The sequence below is a fragment of the Hippocampus zosterae genome, chromosome 10, assembly GCF_025434085.1.
Source record: "Hippocampus zosterae strain Florida chromosome 10, ASM2543408v3, whole genome shotgun sequence".
Classification (NCBI taxonomy): domain Eukaryota; kingdom Metazoa; phylum Chordata; class Actinopteri; order Syngnathiformes; family Syngnathidae; genus Hippocampus; species Hippocampus zosterae.
The window spans coordinates 19,056,004-19,072,831 of NC_067460.1; the positions used below are offsets into that span (position 1 = coordinate 19,056,004).

Genomic DNA, 16,828 nt, shown 5'->3' on the forward strand with positions numbered 1-16,828 from the left:
GCAACATCGACCACATGCTTGGAGGAGGAATGCGTGAGTCTTTGTAGGCGAGCAAAGGGATAGAGGTGGAGAAAAGACGTAAAGAGGGAGGATCTCTCAAGTCAGCTGCAGTGTGGCTGGCTCGCTGCATGTCTGAATGAAAGGACCTCTCTCTCTCTCTCTCTCTCTCTCCCTCTCTTCCTCCCGTGCTGTCTGCGTGCAGGCTGTCCGTTCACCGGAGCGAGCGAGCACACGCGCTGAGAAAACGGAAACAGGACGCGTCGTTTTTTTCAGACAAATAGGCGACATTGGGCCGAAGCAGGCGGACGATTCCTTCATTGCACGGTTTGCACCTCTTCCAAGAGGCTGGATTGCATCTTTGCCATGAGGCTGTTTTCGTAAGGATTGCTCAGCATCAAGCGACTGCTTTCGTTTTGGGCGGTTTGTCATGTGACGGACGTGAGAACTGACTGACAGAAGATCAGTGATTGACACGTTGAGGACTTTGGGGGGCATCATCCACAAATCACCTGGGCTGATGCGCAGCAGATTATCGCAGAAAGCGCTGGACCTGGATCACTGCACCCTCTATTTCTTTTATTACTCTTTTATTACTCCTTTATTACTCTCTGACAGCTTGTCATGCAGGTGTGATATGCGGGGATATTTTTCAGACTGAACTGGAGTGAGCCGCCAAACAATTTGCAAACAGGTGTGATGAGTGGTCAGCGTGTTTGATGTACACGCTCACAAACAAAACTCCAGGAACATCAATGATTCACAATCCGTCGTCAATTGAACGAACCTCAAAGTCGGTGTTAAAATATGTCTAATTTCTCATGACGCCCGTTCACGTTACATTGATGATTTTATTTACATCGAACTTCACACTTACCATTGACAAGCTGTGCTGAGTTTCCACATTACCAGCAGGTTAAATCAAACCCTACTGAACTGCATTAAAAAAAAATGACATTATTAACATGCATCCTGAACCTGCATCAGATCCCGCAACGGGACTTCCCGCCTCATCTCCTTCTTACCGTGCTTCTCCTGATCACCCAAGCGGGGTCGGGGGGCTGTCATCCACAGTGTTTGGATTACAAGCCACCGTTTGAGCCCCAGAGGCCATTGCTCTTCTGCAAAGAGTATGCCAAATTCGGATGCTGTGACGACGAAAAGGATCATCAGCTGTCGGCAAAGTTTTACTCCATCATGGAACATTTTGATCATTCTGGTTACGTCACCTGTGGAAGGTACATACGCAGCATCCTCTGCCAGGTGAGCGTTAAGATACATTGTCATTTCTGACTACCGAATAGATGATTATACTCTATAATAATACGAGACATTGAACATCACACGATGAGCATGTCATAGTCGTTAAAAAAAAAAAAAAGTTTACTCGTCCATCCTTTTGCTACGTTGTTCTCATTCGCTTGTGAGATGGTTCCTATCACAGTTGACTTTGGGCCAAAAGTGGGGCACACCCCGAACTGGTCAATAGCTGGGTCCATATTGATGACAACCAACGCACATTTGCACCTATGAGCACGATAGTGGCTAGTGTGTTTTTAGGAAACCGGCAGAAAACTAAAACAAGCGCAGGAAGAACATGCTCACTCATGGCGGCTGTTGATGAGATTTCAACTCCGAACTTCAGAACCGCGAGGCAGACTTGCAAACCAATGAACTGTGCTGCTTTGAATTTAAACATTGTGACCAAATTGATATCACTCTTCATGCCCCCAAATTATGCTGTATAATTGACAAAAAAAAACAAAAATTCGTGACACAATGGTCCCGCCCCTTATCATGTTGCTCAAAATATAAATGTCAATTAGACACAATTGCAATAGAAAGCAAAACTCACCAATGTACCGTCTTTCAAATGAGCTAAATAATGTTTCATGGAACTTTTTACTGAAAGAAACCCCGCGTCATACACGTTGTTCAGCGCCGTATCAAATGTTCGTCGGAATTAAGATAAGATAAGATAAGATATCCTTTATTCGTCCCACACTGGGGAAATTTACAGCCTCCAGCAGCAAGTATGTATGTAGAAAGAAGAAAGAAGAAAGAGAAAATTACGCTGGTCAAGAACTTTCGAGTGTGTTCATTCCCATTAGAGGACTGAACGATCACATCAACATACACATGACTTTAACTTGAGAGGCAGCAGACGTGGTCTGAATGAGTAGCAATTAAAGCTATTTTCAAAACAATGACTCACACTGCACCAGTCTGCTGCACTTTCCTCGCAGAGGACTCGCACTCCTAATAAACAGCTGCCCATTTCCGCCGAGGCGATATTTCGGGCTCTTTTCTGGACTGAGTGGTTCTTCAAAGTAACACGGAGCTTTCCTTGCTCGCCCTCAAACTCCCACGTCTCACTTCCTGGCACAGCGAGCCGCCAAACTGCCGATTGCATAATCGAATCCTGGTTGTGCAACTCCGAACTCTTAACCACGTAAGTGTGAATTAAAAGCTGTCTAGCTCAGCTTAAGACTGGCCCATAAACCTCCCGACAGGACTTCATGTTGCGAGTTTGTTTATTGAACATAAAACATATAGAGTAATAATTTGACAGAAAATAAGGTCGATAAAGTAAAAAGAAAGAAATCAGTCTTCATTAAACACAGTTATTATGTTCAAGGAAGTAGGAAAAAGTAAAAAACTTATCTAGTCCTACCCCGTTATGTGTTGATATCTACTAAATCATTTTTATATCAATCAGAAAAGAAAAAAGGAAGAAAAAAGAAGTCTCCATTAAGTCTCCATACTTTACCCTTAACCGTGATATTTTTACAACTTTTGGCTATGTTTTGACTTAACATAGAAAACAAAAAGTGCACGATGTTAAAACAATGACGAACCCTCCGACTCTTTTAAGTACAGGTTTGGAACACGATGGTAATTATAGTCTGCAGAGGTGCTCTGAAAGCGGCACTGTGCTTTTGGAGTGATTTAACCGTTAGCTTGGTGGAGCTTGAAAAAAAGGCCGCGCAAATTAATGGCATGCTGGTCGTTATTTTTTTCTCAAAAAGTTTTTGTCACTTATTGATGGAGACCCCCCCCCCACCCCCACTGAGTAAAAGTTTGACCACTTCCCGGATACAATTCTTTTGATGAAGGCACTCCACTGAGAGTCCGTCCCTGTTCAAAGGGACACTGTGGGAGCCTCCTGGCACTGATATCAGTGAGAGTGAGAGACCCCCCCCCCCTGTCCCCCCTCACAAACTTCATGAACCAAACAAACATCCACATCCTCTTCTGGCCAGGGGGACAGGATATTTCAATTTCCTCCATGAGGGATAAAGAAATCAAAGAAAAGATTTTCAATGAGATAAGAAATGCATTGCACAGGGGATGCAATGATGTTGATAAAAACGGAACGAGAAGCTTTCGATTGCGGTCGGATCTCCGTGGGCGTGCGTTTGTGTTTAAAACCACCAAACCTGCAATCGAAATGATGGTTGCATTCACTTAGCATTGAAGAGTTACCGCGTGCGCTCCCATCTTTGATTTGTAATGTTCATCCATATGCCAATGGTACACGTTGACGTTCACATCACGTTTTCCGTTGCAGTCAAGCCGGCGCTTCACACATGCCTGACCGACATCCGACAACAGTAGCGGAGTGACTCAAGCACATAGACTTTTCCTTTTCATTTTTCAATAGCACGCACAATATACGAAAATAGTTCTGTTTATATAGCTTCGGTAAACAGAAGAATTTTAAGTAGACGGTTTTATTCCTTCTTCCATGAGCTGGATTCACAACACAGCTTTATGAGGCTTGTAATCAAACTATTCTCCGTTTGGATGATTACGGTTGTGTCACTTGTCCATTTCCTGCTTCTGTGTTTTATTTAGCATGGCCGAATAGATGGACGCAGTTTCAGTGAAGTTGCTTGAGTGTCAAACAGTCCTCTTACTCAATTGTTGGCTCGTGTGACATCATAAGTTCTCTTAAAATCTCCAAATCGAAAAACATTATTTGTAAATATGATCCACACAAAACTGTGATGTGTTATGCTCACTCTCTCTAAAAAAATTCAATAAAAATGACCAACCCCGAACCCCAAAATAATCAAAACAAACGATTCAACCTATTTCATTTCTTCATGCAAAAATAAAACCGAGGTGGTAAATACAATCAGAAGATAGTCTTGATTTTCCATGAGCTAATAAATATGACGACGCACTTTATCAAAAGTGTCATCAATCAAGAACAACGACCGTGAAATCTGTTCTTTTCTTGTCAGAGAGGCAAGTCCGATTCACAGCCACAAACAACCACACCACGGTTTGGATTTTGTGTCTCCGCGTGCCTTTAGTTCACCATTTTGGGTGTGGTCGAGAGAGCGGTTTTGACTTAATAACCGGCTGAACCTTGTCTTGTATCCATTTATAACATGCTACGTACACAAGCGCAAACACACACACACACACACACCAACCAAAGACTTGGCTGGACGTTGGTGAGGCAGCTGCAGGGAAATAAACACGCACGTCGTCTATTTATGTACGTTACTCACGTTCACTCCAGAGATCAATTAGGGTATATTGTCAAATCTACTCGTGACTGCAGTGCTTATTTATTAAGCCTGAACAAAGGCACCCAGATTGCCAAAACAGCGCAATGATCTCTTTTTTTCCCCCCATGAGAGAACGAAGGAAATTATCGTTGACATTAAGGCACAAAAATGTCGCTGATGCTCTAAATTTTTAAAAGCTTTTTTTGGTCCTCGCTCAGTCGAGTGGAAAGAAAACATAAAAAAAAAATCAACATTTAGGTATTTCTCTGCCACAGCTGTTTGCAGTGTTCTGTTTGCATGATTTAATATAAATAGCATAAGAAGGTCGCTTATTCATCCATTGTCTTGGCATGAAGCCAAGTTTTCTGATGCAAGCTGATGACATCACAAAGTGAACTGAAAAGTGAGCTGCTAAAAATACATTATGCTCATTGATGAATTTCTAAATTATTTGTTTTTGGCATATAGATGACCCATACCGTTAAATTGAAAGCACTGAAAAAACACAATCATTACCAGAACTGTGTACTTTTATTCTTGTGAATGCGGGATATCTCAGTATGTTTCCCAAATTTCAGGATTCCCAGTTTCGTTTGTCTCGTGCTATAATTATAGCGTTTGAAAAGAATTGAACAACATTACCGTGGGGAAATGTATTTTCAAATTGCCATGTCATTGTTGAAATTTCTAACCCTCTGCAGGAGTGTTCCCCATATGCCGCCCACCTGTACGATGCAGAGGATGCAAACACACCCATGCGCATTTTGCCTGGACTGTGTAGCAACTATTGCAATGACTACTGGAACCAGTGTCGATACACGTTGAGTCTCCTCCTGGAGGACCAGGGCAGCCCAGGACAGTATGCAAATCTGACCGCCACACTCGAGGAAGATCACAGACTCTTCTGTGAATTTCTGGAGCTAAAGGACAAACAGTACTGCTACCCTAATGTTTTGACAAATGCAGGTATGTCGACACAAACGGACACGCAGTTACAATCAGACGCGCATGAGAATTTGTCAGAAAAGAATCTTGTCATGTCCCTGTAATGTAATCACAAAAGACGGCAAATCAAAAGGATTCGGTCTCCTAACAAAGAAAAATAGAGTTATGTTCCAGGATGGAAAAGAAAAAAAAATTCATAGTCAAAATCATGTGTGCTAGCAATCAGCCTTCAAAGCGGAAGTGTTTCAATAATAATTGCTCAAAATATCTTTGTAATATGCTCACGTTGTTAGCTTGACGCTCTTGTGGCCCATCTGCAGAACTAAATGCTAATCTGGGATCCGTTCGAGAGGACACCGAGGGCTGTCTAGAGATATGTTTGCAGGAAGTTGCAAACGGGCTCCGGAACCCGGTGGCTATGATCCACGCGGATGACGGAACACATCGTTTCTTCGTGGCCGAGCAGCTGGGCTACGTGTGGGTCTATCTGCCTAACGGCTCCAGGATCGATCGTCCGTTCCTCAACCTCACTCAAGCTGTGCTGACGTCACCTTGGGCTGGAGATGAGAGAGGATTCCTGTGCATAGCCCTGCATCCGAGGTTAGTTCACTCCATTTTTTTTCTGCACACCTTTCAAGCTATGAACATTTAAGAAAATATGGGGGCTGTTCACACTAAAACAAATTCCTCACATCTCGGGCGACTTTCTGCCCAAAATCTGTGGCTATTTTTGCCCATTCATCAAGAAGACCTTTTGTATTAAGTCAGCGGGCTCCGACGTTGGGAATAGGGGGCCTGAATGACAAAATCTCTAGCCCTAGTTCATCCCAAAGTTGTTACACACATCTCAATGTTAATCTGTCAAGTTTCCATTAGAAAAATTAAATCCTCAAGTGTTTAACTGCGTATCCTACTTACCTGCAGGTTCACTACGGTTAGAAAAGCTTATGTTTACTACTCGGTGTCTGTCAAGAGGTCGGAAAGGATACGTATCAGCGAGTTCACACTGTCGGCACATGATGACAACCAACTTGACCACAACTCAGAGAGGTGAGGGGGGGAGGTCCTACATCACTTTGGGGTAATATTTCTACACTGAGTGCAATCTGCACATGCACAATTTATGAATCGAGCTCATGTTCTTGTTTTCGCCCACGAACTGTAGAACCATCCTAGAGCTGGTAGAACCAGCGTCCAATCATAATGGGGGGCAGCTTTTGTTTGGCCATGACGGATATTTGTATATCTTCATTGGAGATGGTGGTCGAGCTGGGGACCCCTTTGGAAAATTTGGCAACTCGCAGAACAAGTGAGTATTATCAAATCGTTGTGTCTCACGCATGTGTGTGGAGAAAAATCTCTCTGCATTAGTGATACTTAATAGTACCACATATTTCATATACTGTATATATTATAATTACGTTCATGTAATTGTTTTGATCAAAATACAATACAAGAAATCTGCTGAATCATTTGAACAAGTAGCTAGCATCATTGCTACTTGGGTGCTATGTACAGTATGTAGAATACCTTAAGTATTATTATGTTATACGATAAGGCCTGATTGGCCCATTTCTTAAAAGTTCAGGGAGTTATTTTATTTTATTCTACATTTGTTGTACAATAGAACAACACCGTTTGAAATTAATAAACAAAAAAATCTGTTCATAAAAAGTTTAATTACTCTATAAATGATTTTTGTTGTCTGTACCAGTGCTTTAAAGCTGCCAATTTAAAAGCAATGAAAAAATGGTTGCTGGTCCACGAGTAGCATGTAAGGTTGTAAAAACGAGTAGCAAAAAAGGTTGGGGATCACGGATCTAGACCGCGTGACTTTTCCGTTCTGATTTTTAAAGGGAACAAGAGGAGTGACTTCCATTGGTCGTGAAACAAACCAGCTGCGTGCATCCCCATAACGGCGCAAATGCCCTTTTCCCCCTACGAAAATAGCAAAAGAAATGAAACACCACTAATTTCCACAGTTAGACCTCACTTTGTGCTGGACTTGTACTGGGCAAAAAAAAGTAGGGTCCCCGATCTCATTTGAAATGGATTTAGAAAAATGAGTGCAGACATAATTGCCTGCCCTGTGTTCATAAACATTGTAACTCACCTCTGGAATCTGGTCAAATCATTACCTATTCAATAATGGACTATATTTCCTCTGGGTGTTTTTTCATATGATGCAGTATGCAATTTAAAAACCAATGAATGCTATTAGATGTCATCATTTACTCCGATCAAGCCACAGCAACGCCTGGCAAAAGCAGGCAATGTGGCTGTGACTCATCTGCTCGTATTTGAAGAATAATGTCACATAAACACTGCGATTGGCTGACAACCAGTTCAGGGTGCACTCCACCTACTACCCGAAGTTAGCTGGGATCGGCTTCATCATGCCCACGACCCCCGTGAGGATAATAGAAAATGAATGACACATCAGTGTCGCATCATAAATAGCAACCAAAAAAACTACCGGTACATAGTTTGAAATAATCATACACACATACATATTACATCTTCATACCGTATAATCGCCTGTGTTACTAATCTCAGTCTAATGAACTTCTTTTTGTGGTTCAGTGATTGCAAAGTGAAACCGCCTCTCCAGAAAGCTACAGTTTAACTGTCTGAGTGGTTGTGTTGACATGCAGTTTAACTCAGTGGGGAATGAAGCAGGGTACACTTGGCCAAATCTAATATTGACACGACACATTGCGGGCTGCCACACTTTGGAATTTGGAAGGTGGTGAGGAGAGGAGCGTCGGGAGAGAGAAAAGGCTTTTAGAAGCGTTTGCTGCAGTGCATCGAAATTGAAATTTGAGAATCCAATCCCAAGAGATGTTTCAGTTTGACCGGGTTGACCGTTGCCGGGTGGTTCAAGCCAAAGGATGGCGAACACACTTCGTTCAAGTCGAAAATAAAAACGCCATGAAGACACATTCTCCATGTTCTTCGAAGTCTTACAGTTCTACTCTGCTTTCGTAGGTCAACCCTCCTCGGCAAGGTGCTACGTGTTGATATTAACGACAATGATGATGGTGCGCCCTACAGCGTCCCTTCAGACAACCCATTTCTGGGAGAGAAGGGGAGCCTCCCAGGTACATGCGTGGCAGTCCTATCGTCATGCTACAAATATTGTGTGAATTAATTTGACAATGTCTATTTACTCCTGAAATGATATCGAGGTTTTAGTCCATTTGCATTCACTTGTCCGCCCTGTTCATTTGTATGCATAAACGTCCCCTTGCAGAGATTTATGCTTACGGCGTGCGCAACATGTGGCGTTGCTCCATTGACCGCGGAGACCCGAAGACAGGCTTTGGCCGAGGCAGGATGTTTTGTGGCGATGTCGGCCAGAACAAATATGAAGAAATCGACCTCATTCTCAAAGGTACATTGAAATGATTGTCCCATTGTTATCCAAACTATTGCTCTTTGTAAGAAAGCGCTTACGTATTCTATTTGTCAGACCATCAGACCGAGTAAATGAGTTTTTTTTCCACAGCTGCTCCAAATCAACAACAATAGGGCATTTTATTCCAGAAATAGTGATCCACTTATGTGGAATTCTTTTCGTGCTCCCCAAGCGCTCCTCTTCACATTCCTTCAATGTTGTAGAAGCTCTCCAAAATGATATTCGGGGGTAAATTTTAATGCTGGCATTATTACTTTTACCATTAAATTTAGATGTCTTGTTTTACAAGCAGACGAAATATTCGGATCAAGCACATTATTATTTCTCGATCAATGTCAAATTATCATTATTTGCTGAACAGGAAAAAAAATTGATCTAGTGGTTGAATGTTATGCTTGATTAATAATGTATGAGAGTGCTCATGTAAGTTTTCAGTACATCTCTGTTGTAAGAATGCTGCTTTTCAATATATTCCATACTTTTAGTATAGCCGGTTTAGTTTCAAGTGAATGATGAAGACCGCGATAACAACCGGCACTTCTTCCTCATGGTGGTTACTCGCCTGGTCACACACTCTTGCGTGGAGATTTTGGGGTTGGTCACTCGAGCACAAACCGCACAGCCCTGTCGATTCCGATGATGATGATGATGGAGATGCTGGCTGACAACATCATCATATATTCAGTCACCTGGTAGTACTGTGTCATGATATATGGGTACAATGACCCTTCTATGATGTACCCCTCATTCCATAAATGTGTGGTCTTCACAAATGGAAAAATAAACGGGCATTCCAAACGGCATAACATATAATGGCAAGAAGCACTGTTGAAAAAGGAGAATACCAACTGCGCAAAAAGTTCCGTTTTATATTCATAGAAATGCATCAACGATATGAGGCAGTTTTTTTTTCATTATGAAGGAATTAAGATATCCTATATCCTTTATTTGTCCCGCAATGGGGAAAAGAAATGCAGTTTGACAGAAGGTGTTCCATTAACGATGCCATGTGTTTTAAGGAGGCAACTATGGATGGAGGGCAAAAGAAGGCTTCAGCTGCTACGATCGCAAACTCTGTCGTAACTCATCGCTGGGTGAGGCGATTTGATTTGATTTCTTTTTTTTTTATGCTGTGCAGAAAGCTGCTGCAATCCACTGGGAGGTTTTCCATTGCAGGGTGTAAAATGTATTCATGTTATCAATGCTGTTGCATGTGCTAGTTGCACGAAAAGTTATTCCATTCCCTTACAATGCAAGAAAAAAAATAGATCCTACTGACCTGTTATGAATATTTACACATTGCAATATCGAAACCTAATCTGGAAGATTCTGTTTATTTAAAATTCCAAACGATGAAGGTCAGCACAGTTCTCCCTGCCCTTGAGTGGGTTTCCTCTTACATTCCCCAAAATACGCGTTTTAGGTTAAATAAATCATCTAAATTGTCCTTGGGTGACAATCTGAGTGTGTGTGGTTGTCTTTACGTGCCCTGCGAATAAATAGCGGCCAATCCTGAGTGTACTCCTCCTCTCACTCAATATCGGCAACAGAATGAGGGCAAGTGGCTAGAAAATTGACGTATAGATAAACTATATAACGAACAAATGATGGATAATGTTAACAAGGTCCACAATTAAATATGACTATTCATTATAAGCAAATATTTTGCTCTTCGTGTGTCAATGAATACATTTAGTCGCTATTCAAAGACTTCTCTCTAAAGACAGATGTGTTTTATGTTACACAGATGACATCTTGCCTATCTTTGCCTACCCCCATAAATTGGGCAAATCAGTGACGGGGGGTTACATCTACAGAGGTTGCCAGATGCCCAACCTGAATGGACTCTACATCTTTGGAGACTTCATGAGCGGGTGCGCACTTCTGACGCGCTTCCACATTTCTCTGCAGGCTTTGGATTAAAGCTATTTGAATGTGTGCGTTTAATGAATAAAATATGTTCATTGCTTCCCAGGCGCCTGATGTCCTTGAAGGAGAATGTGATGACGGGTGAATGGCAGTACAATGAAATTTGTATGGGAAGAGACCAGACCTGCAGATTCCCCAAACTCATCAACAGCTACTATAAATACATCATTTCATTTGCAGAGGATGAGGCGGGTAAGAACTCCTTCTCTCGGATACCATGAGGATGTACCTAAATTAGTTTCCGGTTATTAATTGTGGAGCGCGGGTCTACTCAAGATTAAAAAATGAAGGAGAATTGTCATTATTCCTCAGCCCGAGAAAGCAATGTCATTTGGCCCCATCCACAACATAACAGGAATAAAACGTTCCCATCAACGTTCTCCCCAACACGACTAATGGTCTTAATCTTGAAGGACTTTTTGTTTTATATTGAAGTAATACCACTGCTCATTTGGTTTCTTTCATTTTTGTTCAATGTATAAAGTGGATGAATGAAAAAATGATCTCACACCTGCATGGACACAAACAGTAAATACATTTGAGTGTTGAATTTCCTTTTTTTTGTCTTGGAATGTTTGATCACTTTTTCTTTTGTCTCCCTCTTTTCTGTCCCTGAAGGTGAATTGTACTTTCTTGCCACCGGTGCCCCAAGTGCAACAGCCAGAGCAGGAATTATCTATAAAATAGTGGATCCCTCCAAGTGAGCACTGTCGCACACCTTCCATTCCACTTTCAGGCATTTGTTGCTGTTGTATGTCTCATCAAGAGATCAGATGTGAGGATGAGCGGACCACATTTAGTGCATATAACGATAACTCCCTGTTTGGGGTGGTCAAAATAAAATGTCTGCTGTTTTTCAGCTTCAATATGTGCTTCAAACAAGAAACAAAACAAACCAACAAAAAATCCGCTATTTTGTGAGCTTCAGTGACAGTTTTAATCACACTGACTCTAATAATACAATTTAAAAAAAACACACACACACTAGAAGCAAAAAAAAAGAATACATTAAATAATTTTCTTTTTCTTTTTCATAGGCGAGCAGCTCCAGGTAGATGTGCCATAAAGCCCTCCCCAGTAAAGATCAAGGGGAAACTTTTTCACTTCCATCCTAAAACAGGTAAACTAAACTTACAACACCATAAGGGGCAAACTCAGGTCCTGGTGGGCCGCTGTCCTGCATGTTTTCCAAGTCTCGCTGTTGCAACACACCTAATTCAAATGATCAGATCATCAGCAAGCTCTGTGGAAGCTTGACATTGCACCTGTTCATTTGAATCAGGTGTGGTGCAACAGGGAGACTTGGAAAACATGCAGCACAGCGGCCTTCCAGGACCTGAGTTTGACACCTATGCAACACTCGCATATGCTCCGCCCATCAACCCCTTTCTTGCTTTTTATTTTAACCGACCTATTTTGTCTAAAATTCATAGTTTTAACAGAGCGCTACTTTTTGATTTGACTGAACTTGACTGAGGGTTCCAGTATTTGTTTCAGGTTGAATGAGAAACGTCCCATTTTCCCTTCAGTTTGGTATTGGTTGCAAAGCAAAGCTGGTTGGAAGTCAATGCTAGGTACTTTGCCGTCCATTTTTTGAATTGCAACGTGCCAAACTGACGTGCACAGAAATGTACTGCACATCAAAGTGGAAACTCATTGAAAGAACTTAATAAGCAAAGTTGGTTACTCATCAATCCATCATAGTATAAAAGTGTATTGTACCGCCCCGGTCGATAACTGTGTCACGCATTATTGCTTTTCTTTTCGGCAGAATTTGTGATCGATAAGAAACCAACGACAACACCTGCGCCCACGACAACCAGAAGGAAAATACCACCAACAAGCAAAACAATAAGAAAAACTACAACACTGTCATCAAGAACAAGAAAAGCCTCACACCCACCACCAACTGCACCTTCGAGAAAAAAACAGACGCCTCCACCAAGAATAAGAACAACGCCATCGACAATGGCCCGCACCACCTTCATCAAAGCTACACCCACCGGTAGGCTTACCGGTACAGCCGTCTACCAAAATAAATCCATTGTTAGGACCAACTTTCAATCCACCAGTCAAGCCGCGCACATCAGGGTCACACTGGGCATTTTCTTCTGCACCACTCTAAATTTACTTTACATTTTGAGATATTAGCTCCGCGATTTCAACCAGCTGCGATCTGTCTCGCTAACAAAGAATTGAAAGAAGGAAAAAAAAAATCTCAGAAGCCCAATCTCGAGATATATTTAAAAAGTGAATGATGAATTAATAGGAATAGTTTGGGAGTTTTTCTCACGATTTTCTTTCGATGATATACATATTTTGGGGAAATTTAAATTTCTACTTTTTATTTGTGATTGGATGTGATTTGGGGTAGATTTAAAATTCTCAAGACTCAAATCTGATCAAGAATATCAGACACATGGTTCATATTGCACAGAATCTTAAACATATGTTCTAAAATAACATAAGAACTGAAGTTCTTCATGTTTTACATATAATTTAATGACTTATATTTCTTTCCGTTAAATTGATGTCTCTAAATTCGACATGCTGCAGCAAAGAATGTTCTTTACAAGCCTGATTGATTTCCATTCATTTTCCAAACATCATATCCTCACAAGGGTTGCGGACATGCTATACACCAGGGGTGGTCAATTATTTTCCCGGGGGGGCCAAATGAGAAGCAGAAAATATTGTGGAGGGCTGGTCCAAAAGTTAGAAATAGAAATAGAAAATAATAATAATCTTTGTATGCCAGTAATAATGAAACATTCTCCTCCACCATCACACTCAGCACCGGTTCTCCTCAAGGATGTGTACTGAGCCCCCTGTTGTTCACGCTATACACATTTGACTGCTCTCCGACTCTTATTACCGGTCCAGTTTGCGGAAAGTTTTTAACATGATAACAATCAAACCGTTCTAGGAAATGTTCATTTACTCGAGCCACAAGCAATTCACTCTGAGCATGGAAATTGCCAGAATCGGATGGAGTAAGAATCGCTTCCTTGTTTTTCAGTCTCCTAGATTTGAGTTTTTCTGACTTCAGGCGTATCCTGAATGTTTTGTACTTTGTTACCCACTTCATTTAATCAGATACATATCACTTTCCCTTCCATGGTCATTACTCTCCCCCTCTTTCTTCGTCTTCCCCTCCTCTGCAACTAACTGTGCCACCTGGTGTTGAAATACCTGTCATTACAAGTCCAAACGAAATGAATGCACTCAAACCTTAATTGTGCATCTTCGGCGGGCCGGATTAAAAAGACCAACGGGCCGTAGTTTGAGTTTGCATACCCCCGCTATACGCCCACCCCAGCTGTCTTCGGGCAGGAGGCACGGTACACCAATCACAGCCAATCACGGGGCACAATTGGACAAACAAACATTCCCAATCGCAATCACATCGATGGACGGTTTAGAGCGTTCAGTCAACCTGCCATGAATGATTTTAGAATGTGGGAGGAACCCGGAATACCCAGAAAAAACCCAGGGCAGGCCCAGGGAGAACATGCAAACTCCACACAGGAAGGCCGGGTACAAACCCACGACTTCTGCACTCTGAGGCGGATGTGCTAACCATGTTATCCACCGTGCCGCTCGACTTATTTTGAATGCTTAAAAAATAAATAAAAAATCATCAAGCATATAAATTGAGGCTTCAAAATCTTGAAAACAGAAGCTGTTCTTTCAGCTCTCAGGTACTGTGGGCGTGTCCACTGAATGCCCCTAAACCACATCCCACTCAACTAGTCAATCTAATTCCATCGCTGCGCCAGTAGCAAATCCCTGAATTCACTTTGCACAAAACTCACCATCCCAATCACAGGCATGTAATTCTGCTAAAGAGCAGATATTGCTTGTATTTTCATCATTCAATATTAGCATGAATGAGTCAGAAATATTCTGATGTTCAACTGCATTCTTTTCTAGTGTTGTCATTTTCAAGGCAGGCGATCTAGTGGATGTACTGCAGATGTACTCTCGGTTTTGCTGTCTTTCGATTCAGTTGCAGTGTAAACGCCTCTTAACCGTGTGCTGACCTTTGGCTGGTACACGAGTCTCAAGGACACTGTATACGCCCTATTTATGTTGAAGATTGCACGACTTTAATTTAAATCAGGTCTACCGGCATTATTTATTTGGAATAAATATTTCTGCATCAGCTTCAGTTTGGACATTGATCCTTGTGTGTCTCTGTGTTTACGTATTTTCTTCGGCTATGCTACGTCGTATTGCTTCGGTGAGGCGCGTCAGTAATCGAGTGTGTTTTTCTAAACTACCAATATTAAAATAAAGAGGGTGACTCTGTCTCTCCCTCAGGTTATCGCTCGGCTGTCTACACTGCAGCCTCCTTTCGGACTCAAACCCCAACCGCAACTTTAACAAGGAGACACATGAGACCCCCTCCACCCCATCCCACTGCCGCTTCCCGACCATTAACCTTCCCACCACCTCCACCTCCTCCTCCTCCGTCCAAAAAGCAAACCTACAAGGCTGTGACAACTGCACGTTATCCTGAACATCCAAGGAGGTGGACAACCCCGCGGCCATCATACTGGAGCCCGAAGCCCACATTTTATAAGCCTCAGAGACCCGTGATAAATACCACTCCAACAAAAACACAGGAGGAGAAGCTCGGGTTAGGAGACAAGACGGACAATACGGAGGGGGATGAAGGTAACCAGGTGAATAAGAGGCCCAGAGAAGGTGGCAGAGGTTACAGTTACAAAAGAGTAAGAGGAGGCGGAAGGATGCGCGTTGGCTCCGTTCGTCTGGTCAGTACGGATGGTCTATCGGACCGAGGCCGAGTTGAGATCTTTATCCGTGGAGAGTGGGGGACGGTGTGCGACGACCTTTTCTCCACCAAGGCAGGGACAGTCGTGTGTCGACAGCTCGGCTTCAGGACTGCACTCACTATTTTGAAGAGGGCCGTTCTGGGCCAGGCGGATCGCAGCGTCAGGATCTACTTGGATGACGTGGAATGTGAGGGGGACGAGAGGTCGCTGCTTGAGTGCAAGCGATCCAGAGTTGGGAAGCACAACTGTTCGCACGCAGAAGATGTGGGGGTGATTTGTGGTTAGCCTGAATGCGGAGACCGGCGACCGCAGAATAGCACTGTAGATATACTGGACTACAGCGGTTCCAAACTGCTTTGAAGCTGTCAGATGAATATTATATTTGTTCTTACAACCAATCCACATTCTTGAAAGAGTCTTTTGAAGTAGTTGCATACTTGACACCCCGTGTTGAAAACTGGCGGGCCAGGCATCTGCCTGGGCCATCAGTGGGGGCTTAGCCGACTGAATCCACCTCTGAATACCACCACTATCAGATCACAAGTTGAGAAACCGTCCATCCAGTTTCTGATCCGCTTCAGCTCACGAGGGTCGCGGGACGTGCTGGAGCATATCCCTGGTGTCTTCGGGCAGTAGGCGGGGGGGACACCCTGAACTGGTTGCCAGCCAATCGCAGGGCACACATTGATGAACAACCATTCAAACTCACAATCACACCAAGGGACAATTTAGAGCATTCAATCAATTTACCATGTTTTTGGAATGTGGGAGGAAACCGGAGTACCCGGAGAAAACCCACGCAGGCACGTTGAGAACATGCAAACAAAGCACAAGAAGGCCGGGGCTGGATTCGAACCCACGACCTCTGCACTGTGAGGGACGAGCGCTTTTCAGCGGTTCTTTTTTCTGTGATCGGATGTTCTATTGTAATGAATGTAAGACACAAAATTCAATGAAAAGGAAAATGCGGGACATTCTGTATCTTGAATGTAATTTCTACTCTGATCTAAGAGTGCTTTTGATGTTAATAAAGATTACTGCAAAATGTATCCCAGTTTCTCTTTCTTGTTTATTCTAAAACAGGATGAGAGTTTGCAAACCCTGCCCTGGCCATTCATGCATTTAAAAAAAATCCTTTATGAGCTAGCATCACACACACCTGCAGTAAAATCATGACCACTTGCACTATATAACGAGATGATTCAATATAAAAGCTG

General features: G+C 42.6%; 1 protein-coding gene across 2 annotated transcripts; it reads left to right on the plus strand.

The window, feature by feature from the left end:
* si:ch211-136a13.1 (HHIP-like protein 1) lies at positions 1 to 16,660 on the plus strand. Of its 2 annotated transcripts, none has more exons than XR_007964281.1 (14): positions 1 to 1,260; positions 5,222 to 5,486; positions 5,786 to 6,065; positions 6,390 to 6,515; positions 6,631 to 6,774; positions 8,454 to 8,566; positions 8,719 to 8,859; positions 9,903 to 9,977; positions 10,631 to 10,757; positions 10,859 to 11,004; positions 11,431 to 11,512; positions 11,850 to 11,932; positions 12,584 to 13,434; positions 14,101 to 14,479. XR_007964281.1 is itself a non-coding variant. In XM_052077741.1 (14 exons), the coding sequence occupies exons 1-14, from the start codon at positions 949 to 951 to the stop codon at positions 15,894 to 15,896; spliced, it is 2,889 nt and encodes a 962-aa protein (XP_051933701.1). In that variant the 5' UTR covers positions 1 to 948; the 3' UTR covers positions 15,897 to 16,660. The 2 variants fall into 2 exon arrangements, 1 of the variants encoding a protein (XP_051933701.1); XM_052077741.1 differs by lacking the exon at positions 14,101 to 14,479 and adding an exon at positions 15,136 to 16,660 and having other exon boundaries at positions 12,584 to 12,817.
* The last annotated feature ends 168 nt before the right edge of the window (positions 16,661 to 16,828 follow it).

Bases quoted from the DNA above. Each gene is read 5' to 3' on its own strand.
- si:ch211-136a13.1 (XM_052077741.1), top strand. From the start codon at position 949: ATGACATTATTAACATGCATCCTGAACCTGCATCAGATCCCGCAACGG. The intron at 6,066-6,389 runs GTTAGTTCACTC...ACTTACCTGCAG, and splicing joins TGCATAGCCCTGCATCCGAG to GTTCACTACGGTTAGAAAAG. The intron at 9,978-10,630 runs GTGAGGCGATTT...TATGTTACACAG, and splicing joins CTGTCGTAACTCATCGCTGG to ATGACATCTTGCCTATCTTT.